The following is a 10,623-nucleotide window of genomic DNA, read 5'->3' as shown; positions in this document are numbered from 1 at the left end:
TTTTGGTTGGGGGTGGTGTGCATATTCATGCGTAAGAGTGATTTTTGTCATGTTGATATTTGGGTTAAAATTTTTGCAAAGTTATCTTAGTATGATTTCAAAATGATTGGTTTGAGTCGATTTTTGCTGTGTTGGTTACTAAGAAATGACTTCCAGAGTTTTGTTTTGCACATGCTAAACCTTGTGGTAAGATGGATGTTAATGCATGTCAGTTGAGAAAATTCCCGAGTTTAAGTGCTTAATTTTTGGCGAGTTAAGAGAGTTGAGAAAATGACTTTTGAACCTTCATTGATCTTTTGAGCTAACAAAATCACTATTAAAACATCATTACATGGTTAGTGGTATGCTTGGTGCATATGCTTGACGGATGAATTTTGGGTTAGATAGGAATGATCTTATGTAATAGTGCCTCATTTCTTATTTTTCAAAAAAAAGAAAAAAAGAAAAAAAAATGAGCAAGAGCAACATTTCACAGATCATGTAGTTTGGTCGTAATCACATTTGATGCTATATAGCTGTTTGTCAAAAGAACACCTTTCTACATTCACCTCATTATTGTAGGTTGTCTTTTGCCAAAAAAATAAAAATAAATAAAAAAAAGAAGAAGAAGAAGAAGAAAAAAAAAGGAGTAGTTTATTTTTCTATGCATTTTTTTGGCTCTTTGTTCGTTTCGGTAAATTTCTGTTTGACCCGAATGAAATCCCAAAAGCTGGTTTGTGGTAAGAATGGTGGAATGTTCTAGTAGTTGATTAACCTATCTTTTGGTCAATGTTCGTTTGACTGTTTGTCCTAAATTTGACATTCCTCACATTAAGCGTTGATTGTTTCATTTCCAACTCCATGAGAGAAAACCTTTACACTTAAATATTTCTGACACCTATGAGATCAATGGAGTTGAGACTTCTACTTGATGAATTTTTCAAAGCTGCATGTGTTATGGTTAGTGGTAAGAAGGTTATGGTTTGGAGCACACACACACGACTCTGGAGTTATGACTGAAATAATCTAGATAGTATCTTTTGACTTCTTACTGACAATTTGTTTGAAATACCAAGGTAACTAAGCAAGTTAAGACTCAGATTTTCTTTGTGACATGATTTCTCTTGCGCTTGGATTGTTAGAGACTAGCAATAAGCTTATTGGGGGTTGTGATTAGTGCATGAAAATGCACCATGAATACTGCTTTTGATTTATATAATATTAAAATATTTAAGCTTTAATTAAACAATTCCATCATTTTTATTCATAATATTTTTAATTGGAATTTGTCTAGTTTTTTGCTTAATTATTTAAATGATTTCTCTTGCGCTTGGATTGTTAGAGACTAGCAATAAGCTTATTGGGGGTTGTGATTAGTGCATGAAAATGCACCATGAATACTGCTTTTGATTTATATAATATTAAAATATTTAAGCTTTAATTAAACAATTCCATCATTTTTATTCATAATATTTTTAATTGGAATTTGTCTAGTTTTTTGCTTAATTATTTAAAGATAAAAAACAGTGTAAAAAGCTACACAAAAATAAGCCATGAAAGCCATGTTTTCAAGTTTCAACCAGCCGAGCCATGCCTTTTAGCCGAGCCGATCAGAGAGAGAGAGAGCCGAGCAGCTTAGCCGAGCCAACATCAGCTCGTGGGCCCCACCACTCAGCGCAGGAATCCTCGGCCATTTCTTCCCGCCATCTTACGCCTCGCACGTCAGCAGCACGCCGCACCTCACAGGGCGCGTTCCTTCCACGCAGCCGTTAGCGCGCGTCCAAGCTTCAATCCGCGTGGGTCCCGCACAACAGCAGCATGCCAGCCAGCCTTCTTCTCCACGCGTGACACCTGGCTTCCACGGGTCCCAGCTGTTTCCAACGCCAGCAGACTTCCTCCACTCCGCGCGCGACACGTGGCGCTTTATTCCTTTGATCCAATCAAAATTCGACACATGTCCTTCCGGCGCTGAATCTGAATTCCTTCCCCAAAAATCAGAGCAAATTACCAGATTTCTTCCCCAAATCAAATATATGATTTCTCTTAATTTATGTGTAATTTTTTTTTGTTTCCTTTTCTTTTGTAATTTTCTAGTTTTACTATTTATTTCCTTATTTAACAGGCAACCTCTGAACACTATAAATAGAAGGGTTAGCCTAAGGTTTTTGTAAGCTTTTAATATTCAGTTTTCTGTCGTCTTGCTGTCAGTCTCATATTTTCTCTCTAAAACTTGTGAGAATGTTTTGCAAGCTAGGCTAGAGTTCTCTTGGTGAGGTTAGAGATGAACTTCTGTTGAGTGACCCAATTCGGGGTTTTGATTCCTTGTGCTGTAAAGTTCAATATCTGAATGAATTAAATCTCATCTATTTTTCTATTACTTTTTAAAATATTATGTGCCAATTTTTATATAAGTTCAGTCACACTTTTCTTATGTAATTCTGTCATTTAATGTTTTATTATTCAAATTATTTTACAAATTGTCTTTTACTACAATATTGTCAAATTGATATATTGTCGATTTTAGATAACTTGTAATAATAATATTTTTGGAGTCAACATAGAGATTTAATTTATTCGGTTCTTTTATTTTGTGAATCAAAACTGGAATTGGTGAACGAAACATTAGGAATTCTCGACACCTTACCGTTTTTATTATTGAATTTTCTTCATACAAATTCCCTCATTTCTATTCTATTTGTAACAAAATCTCAAAAACTATTCTTTTTCTTTAATTCACTTTTCTCTAACGCTCTTATTCTGTTTGTCTTTCTTGTTATTTTGTTATTTCTCTGTGGATACGACCGCCCTTCTGTGCTACAATTGACCGCGCATGAACATCACTTTTGGGCGTTAATCAGGCACCAACAGTGTAAGTCCTCCACGCTTGGAAGGTTTGGTGGTTCATCAATCTTTTTTGATAACAACAACGACACTGTGAGAATAAAAAGGTCTGAAGATAGGTTCGATCAAATTGATTTCCATTCTGTTTTCTCTTTAAAAGAATTTATTCCCCCTTCATTTAGTTCTACCCAAAGGATTACTCTTGATTTTTATAGTGGCTTATTCTTTTTATTTTTTTATTTTTTTCCCTTTTCGTGCCTAAAGTTACATATTTATGTGTCGTGACACTTAAGGAGATGGTGGATTGTTCTCGTAGAAAATATACATATATGCATAATGTTTGTGTGATTCTCCGTTCATTTCACCGATTCGAGTTTAAAATTCGAGTTTTGTTACTGTAAAAAACTCTAAAAAACAATCACAATTAATTTTTTTGTTATAGTAAAAAATTATTACATAAAATCATATCTTAACTCGAATTAGCGAACTAAATGAACCTTACGTTTAACAACGAAAACTAATATTGGCATGCTTTGTATCACAAAATCTTCATATGCCATGGTTGCACCTATTTAATTGGCCAACTTTTGCTGAAAAGACATTGGCAACAACATTGTCCTTATCTCTAATATTATTAGGGTGGCAGACTAAAAGCTGTTTTCAAAGCTTGATTGAAGATTAGCTGAGAATTGAGACGCTATGACAACTGACAACAACAGCAACAACTAATTTCGGGGGCGTTTGGTAGAGGGATTCGTTCCCTGATTCGAATCATGATTCGTGGTTCGCTACAGTATTTTTTCTCACAAAAAATACACGTAAATCAAAAATGGTTCGAATCACATGGTTTGAATCCTCCAACCAAACGAACCCTTGGTCTATTGTATAGATGAGGAAAACACACACGTTAGGAAATTTTCATCTCTATACAAAAGAGATGTCGCGTCGCGTGGATCTATACTATATATGTAAAGTAGAGTGTGTTTGTGCTGTAGATATTATAGAGGCTTAAGTTTAGACGGTCGGGTCCGGTCTGCTTAAAGAAAAATTTTAGACCGATCATGAAAGAAAAAAGGTTGGGCTAATTTAGCTTTAAATTCAAAAAAATTAAGACCGACGCGATCTAAGTCAGAATTTTATAAAATATTTTTTAAAAACTCTTTAAAAATATGATATTTAGACTAACAATAACAGGTTTCAGTCTGACCTATTTAGCCTAATTAAAATTTGTAACTCAACGTTTCAAACGGTTTTTTTTTCTTTTTTTTTTTTGTTGTCTTTCGCCTTTGTTTCTTTTTTATTTTTGTCTTTATCTTTTTTCTTTCTTCTTTTATTTTTGTTTTTTTTCTCCAACCATTTTTATAATTTTATGCGTATTCTGACAAGTAGACATAAAAACAAAAATAGTTTTGTCGCTAAAGTATAAATAAGCGACGAATACTAAGGTGACATTTAGTTGGTGGATTCGTGTCATGGTTCGGATCATGGTTTGTGGCTCGTTACAGTATTTTTTTCTCACAAAAAATACACGTAAATCGAGAATAATTTTAAATTCATAAACCAAATGTCCACTAATTTTCTTTTCTTTTTTTTACAAAAAAAAAGTTCCTTACCTAAATCACAGGGAAAGGAAAGTATTATTCAAAATTCAGATTGATCAACTAGCACTAAGCTAACCCATCCCTGATTCCTTCTATGCTCTTTCATCTTTTGACTATTCTTCTTTTTATTCTTTGCCCATGGAACTCGTACATATTTACTAGTACACACAAATTCTGGTTACACCAACAATCAGGCTTTTGGTTCAGCAAATTGTTGGAAGGTGAAAATGAAAATCTATGGTTTGTTTCGAACAATTTGCTACTCGCTTGATTCTTGATCTCTTTCTTTGTCCAAAACTCGAGTTGGGGAAATGGCAGTTCCTTCCAGGGAAAGCGCTCTGACGGAGGAGGAGGAAAATCATAAACAATCAAAATGACACAATTCATTAAGACCGTTGTTTTTCTTACTTTTCCTTAGTTTCCTAATCAAGTATTAAAGCGTCACTATTTCTATTATAAATTCAAAATCAAACGCGGTCATTTTATCAAGGATAATTTTCACTGCACAAAAATGAACGTCGCGGCAGTTATTTTTCTTCAAAGAAACTCATACTACGCATAGAATTTTTCTTCATTTTTAGCTTCTTCTTGGAGGACAGTTTTTCTTTTCGTTATATGGGCCAGTGGTTTTGGAGCGACAGTGTTTAGACTTCATCCACTGGTAGGCCATGCCAGATTACGGGGTGATTTACACATGTAACAACATTTTGAAATCAAAATTTAAATTCAACAAAAATTTTGAAATATTATAAGAATAGCAAAATTTATATCTTTTTTATGTCATTAAAATAAGATAAATAGTAGTAAATAGGCCAATATGAAAAGCTTAAGAAAGTATATAGGTCATTTTTTAGTTATAAAAATTAATAGGCCATAACTTGTCAAGTTATGGTTCATAACCAGATAAGTTATGGACAAACTTATCAAGTTATGGTTCATAACTAGATAAGTTATGGACAATAACTTGTCAAGTTATGGTTCATAACCGGACAAGTTATGGACGAAAATAATAATTTAGTCTATTTATTAACTTACGTAAATTATTGGCCTATTAATTTTAATTCATCTCAAGTCTTGGCCTATTTCCCTCTTTCTCCCTTAAAATAATGACTATATCATTATATAAAATAAAATATGATCTCATCATGATAATTATTATGTCATTTTTGCTGTATTTTAAATTAAGACATGAAAGTTTGTCATCTAGGCTAGAGTTCTCTAGCCTAGCTTGCTGTATTTTAAATTGATAAGTGTATTTTAAATTAAGAATGATGTAGTAAGGGAGAAAGTTGAGACGCGCAGGCGTGGAAGAAACGCGCGCGCTGAGAGAAGGCGTGCTGGTGACGCGCGGGAGGAAGATTCGGGAAGTGAGGAAGGGCTGGGGCCCACGCGGAGGGAAAGACAGTGGCTCAGCTCGGCTGACGCGGCTCTCCCTCTGGCTCGTGTGGCTCGGCTGAAAGGCTTAAAAATATGGCTTTCATGGCTTCTTCTTGTGTAGCTTTTTACACTGCTTTCATCTGTAAATAATTAAGCAAAAACTAGACAAATTCCAATTGAAAATATTATGAATAGAAATAATAGAATTGTTTAATTAAAGCTTAAATATTTTAATATTATATAAATCGAAAGCAGTATTTAGGGTGTATTTTTATGCACTAATCAACGAACCTTCTTTATTTAACTTTCTTGTTGTAATATCGTGCTGTCCTCTGCTGATAAGCAGCGAGGTGTAGCTGGGAGTTGAGCTTTTTCTCTTTTAATAGGTCGAGTTCTCTATTCATGGCTTCTGTATTTCCATTGTCGTTGTAGACAACAGTTCGTAAAGTCGGCGTCTCAATTTCTATGGGGTACCGCCTCGACGCCATAGGCCATGGAGAATGGTGTTTCAACCGTGGTAGTTCGGCTTGTCGTTTTATATGCCCACAGGACCTTTGGAAGTTCTTCAGCCCATTTCCCTTTTAAATCATCAAGCTTCTTCTTTAAGGTATATTTTAATATTTTGTTAATAGCCTCGACTTGACCATTAGATTGTGAATGTATTGGCGCTGAGAAGTCTTTTTGGATGCCTAAGGTGTCGCAGAACCTTCGTGTTGAGGCATTATTGAATTGTCTCCCATTGTCAGATACTATTGAGTGTGGGACCCCAAATCTGCACACGATATTGTTCCACATGAAGTTGGTGCAAACTGCTTCCGTGGTCGTTGTTAAAGCCTTTGCCTCTGCCCATTTAGTGTAGTAGTCTACCACGACGATGGCAAACTTAAAGCCTCCTGGTGTGAGGTGTAAGGGCCCGATCAGGTCGACTCCCCATTTGGTAAAGGGCCATGGGCTGAGAATTAGGGTTAGGTTTTCTGGGGGTGCTCTGGGAATTATGGCATATTTTTGGCACTTATCGCAGCGTCGAGCGTATTGGAATGCGTCTTTTTTTAGCGTAGGCCAAAAATACCCTTGTCTCAAAACCTTGAGAGCTAAATACTGCTCCCCAGTATGATTACCGCATACTCCTTCATGGATTTCCTGGAAGACCTTCTGGGCTTCGCCATCGTTTAGGCATCGCTGCAAAGGCGTGGAATAGCCTCGTCGGTAAAGCAAACCATCGTATAGTAGGTACCTGGCAGCTCTATATCTGATTCGTCGGGCCTCGTCTTTATCACTTGGCAGCTTTGCATTTGTCAGATATTGGATTAGTGGCGTCATCCAACCCTCGTCCGTCTGGATGGTCAAGGCCTCGATTTTTTCCTCAATTATTGGCCGCTCCAGTTCTTCGATAGGAACAATTCCTAGTATGTCAGAATCTCTTGATGATGCTAGTTTGGCCAAGGCGTCAGTGTTGGTGTTGTCAGCTCGTGGTATTTGAAGTATTTCATATCTCTTGAACCTGTCGAGCTCTTCCTTTACCTTTCTTAAGTACGCACCCATTTTTTCACCGCACGCTGGGTATTCCTCATTTACTTGTCCAACGACCAGTTGAGAGTCGCTGAAGATGCCGAGCCTCTCGACTTTAAATGATTTGCCAATCGTAGTCCTGCAATCAGTGTCTCATACTCGGCTTCATTATTCGACGCCTTGAATTTAAATCGTATCGCCGAAGTAATTTTGTAGCCTTTTGGGCTGATTAATAGGACGCTGGCTCCTGACCCGTTTTCGCTCGACGCTCCATCTACGTAGAGCCTCCACTTCGTCGTCTCGACTTCGTGTGTGGCGGGAGTTGTTCTATGAGAGAATTCAGCCAGGAAGTTCGCCAACGCCTGCCCCTTAATCACTACTCTTGGTACATATTTAATGTCGAACTGGCTTAATTCTACTGACCATTTGAGAAGTCGACCAGATATTTTGGGTTTTTACAATGCCTGCCTTAACGGGTGGTTTGTAAGAACCCTAATTGTGTGGGATTGTAACCAATTTTCAGAAAAGTGCCGTGACACTGAGGAAATTGACTGCATTTGATTTTGTTGCGTTTTTTGTTTTTGGTTATTTTTGTTTTTTGTTTTTAGAAATTTGACTTTGTTACGTTGCACTCAATCATATAAGGACAGATTCTTTTCCACAGAAAAAATGCAAATTTTTCTCTCTTTCTCTCTCTCTCTCTCCATAAAGGCACTGTGTTGCTTTGTTACGTTGCACTCAATCATATAAGGACAGATTCTTTTCCACAGAAAAAATGCAAATTTTTCTCTCTTTCTCTCTCTCCATAGAGGCACTGTGTTGCTTCTCTCTCATCAAGCCCACTTTGAGACGTACATAATGGTGCCTAATCTAAAAGTTAATGTCTTAATTTTATTTAGAATAAAATCTATGAGACATAAAAAGGTAAAGTATATTGTTGAAAATAGAGACTTTTTCTAGTGTTTTATTTTTTAGAAACTTCTCTAAAAAATTTTCTATTTCAAATATACCCTTTAAAATAATATTACAGAAAAGACAAAGCTCCTACTCAACTGATAACCTTATCTCTTCACCTCTATAAATTAAGGCCTTTCCAATTCTTCATTTCTCACAAATAAGTCTTTTGTTTTAGCTCCAAACCTTCGTACATTTTGTGTCTGTGTTTGCTCATTTTTCTGCCTTGTGTAGTTGAAATAATTATAAGTCATATCAGCAATGGATATGGACTTGAAACCAAGGTCTGCTGAGAAGATCTTTGAGGGAGAAGGTGGAGAATACTATAGCTGGTCGAGCAAGGAGTTCCCTTTGCTGTCGGAGAGCAAGGTTGGCGGCGGTCATCTTGTTTTGCGGCCTCGCGGATTCGCTCTTCCTCACTATGCAGATTGTGCCAAAATTGGTTATGTTCTTCAAGGTAACTAATTGTGCCAAAAATATTAAAAGAAGTTTGTTATTGACCGATGTTAAATATTATATCGAATAACGAAAGTCAATATCGATGTCCCGTCAAACCAATTCTCAATTACTTGTTACCGTTAAATGACTTTCTACCATGTAAATTTGTAAATCTTATACAGTACGTGTAATGTTATGTCATTATAAATATATGTCCAAAATTGCAGGCAACGGTGGAGTCGTGGGAATGGTATTTCCCAACGAAAAAAAGGAAGTGGTAGTTAAGCTGAGGAAAGGAGACATCATTCCTGTACCCCTAGGGGGACTCTCATGGTGGTTCAACGACGGACATTCCGAGCTCATTATCTTGTTCTTGGGCAAGACAAACGACGCTCACATCCCTGGCGAATTCACCTACTTCCTTCAGACCGGTGGCCGAGGAATACTAGCCGGTTTCTCAAACGACTTCATCAGCAGGGCTTATGACCTAACCAAAGACGAAGCACACACGCTTGCCAATAGCCAAGACGGGGTTATGATCATCACACTTCCGAAAGAAAAAACACTTCCGACACCCCAGAAAACTGATCAAGATTCTGAGAAATTGGTGTACAACATAGATGCCGCTTGTCCTGATCACAAAGTCAAGAACATTGGGTCTTGGACTACAGTGACTGAGACCAAATTCCCTTTCATAGGGAAAGTTGGGTTGAGCACCAACCACATTGAGCTTAAAGCGGATTCGATGAGCTCGCCGATTTACACCACTGATTCAACCACTCAGATGATTTATGTTGTGAAAGGAGATGGCAAGATCCAAATTGTGGGAATTAATGGTGAAAGGGTTTTGGACACTGAAGTGAAAGTTGGTCATTTGGTACTTGTTCCAAGGTTCTTTGTGGTTGCTTTGTTGGCTGGGGGAGAAGGGATAGAGTGCCTCTCTGTCGTAACAAGTTCTGAGTAAGTGAAACTATCCATTCTATCTCCTTTAAAATTGAGAATATGTTGGATCCCGTTCAAATAAATCCCCTTGAAAAATTTGTTAATTTAAGGTATTTTAATTACTTGATTTATGCTTGAGAGTTTAGTGATAAATAAAAATGATGTTTAAATTATTGAATAAGCAGTACTAAAAATGTAAGAATAAACTTTATAAAAAATTTTAAAATTCTGGCATTTCAAAGTTTAATAGGATAGGTAAATTTGACAAAATTATTTTAGAAGGATAAAACTTTTCTGAAATATCATTAAAAAAAAATACTATAGCAACGTTTTGGATCTAGTGAGCCAAAGCTGGCAGCTAACTTTTAAAAAAACAATGCCAAATCCAAACATGGTTGCACAATTATATATATATATATATATATTAACTTTGTAACTAAATTGCTTAAAGGAATCCGTTTGAGGCGGTATATATGCGGTTTATTCTTCTTTTTATAGAAGATTTTAGAAGTGCAAAGGCACATTTTCACTGGTTAGCCGTGGAGATTCAAAGATTTCAGAAGTGCAAAGGCACATTCTCACGCATCATCCTCATTTTAATAGAGGACTTGAGTCTATGTCAAAATTAAAAAGGCGAAAGGGAAATTGGAAAGTCTTATCCCGACCCTGGTGGAATTTCTCTTAACATATTACAGTAAAATATTTTGCATGCTTCATGAGGCTTAGTTTTGTTGAAAATTTTCTTTCTTCATTCAATTTTGCAGGCCTGTTTTCGAAGACATAGCTAGCAACGAATCGACAATGGCGGCTCTGTCGCCTGCGGTGTTACAAGCGTCGCTCAATGTCACTGCAGACTTCACCAAACTTTTTACCTCAAAGATTCATAAGAGCTCCTACATCCTCCGTTAAAGGAGTAGTCTTAAAATATAAACAATGATAAATAATAGGGAGAATGTAATAAATAACATATTTATGAATATAA

The 10,623-nt window shown here is 36.4% G+C and overlaps 1 protein-coding gene across 1 annotated transcript; it reads left to right on the top strand.

Annotated features, from left to right (window-relative positions):
* Positions 1–8,434: 8,434 nt before the first annotated feature.
* Positions 8,435–10,623, top strand: LOC21409626 (12S seed storage protein CRD). Its single transcript, XM_010097955.2, has 3 exons — positions 8,435–8,718; positions 8,927–9,659; positions 10,406–10,623. Exons 1-3 carry the CDS (start codon positions 8,523–8,525, stop codon positions 10,548–10,550), a joined length of 1,074 nt encoding a protein of 357 aa, XP_010096257.1. The 5' UTR covers positions 8,435–8,522; the 3' UTR covers positions 10,551–10,623.

The sequence above is a fragment of the Morus notabilis genome, unplaced genomic scaffold (assembly GCF_000414095.1).
Source record: "Morus notabilis unplaced genomic scaffold, ASM41409v2 Scaffold115, whole genome shotgun sequence".
NCBI lineage: Eukaryota > Viridiplantae > Streptophyta > Magnoliopsida > Rosales > Moraceae > Morus > Morus notabilis.
The sequence above is the reverse complement of the archived record's forward strand: the minus strand, read 5'-3'. Positions and strand labels throughout refer to the sequence as shown.

Excerpts from the sequence above, each read along its gene's own strand:
- LOC21409626 (XM_010097955.2), top strand. The coding sequence starts at position 8,523 with ATGGATATGGACTTGAAACCAAGGTCTGCTGAGAAGATCTTTGAGGGA. Across the intron at positions 8,719-8,926 it reads AATTGGTTATGTTCTTCAAG|GCAACGGTGGAGTCGTGGGA; the intron begins GTAACTAATTGT and ends CCAAAATTGCAG. Across the intron at positions 9,660-10,405 it reads TCTGTCGTAACAAGTTCTGA|GCCTGTTTTCGAAGACATAG; the intron begins GTAAGTGAAACT and ends TCAATTTTGCAG.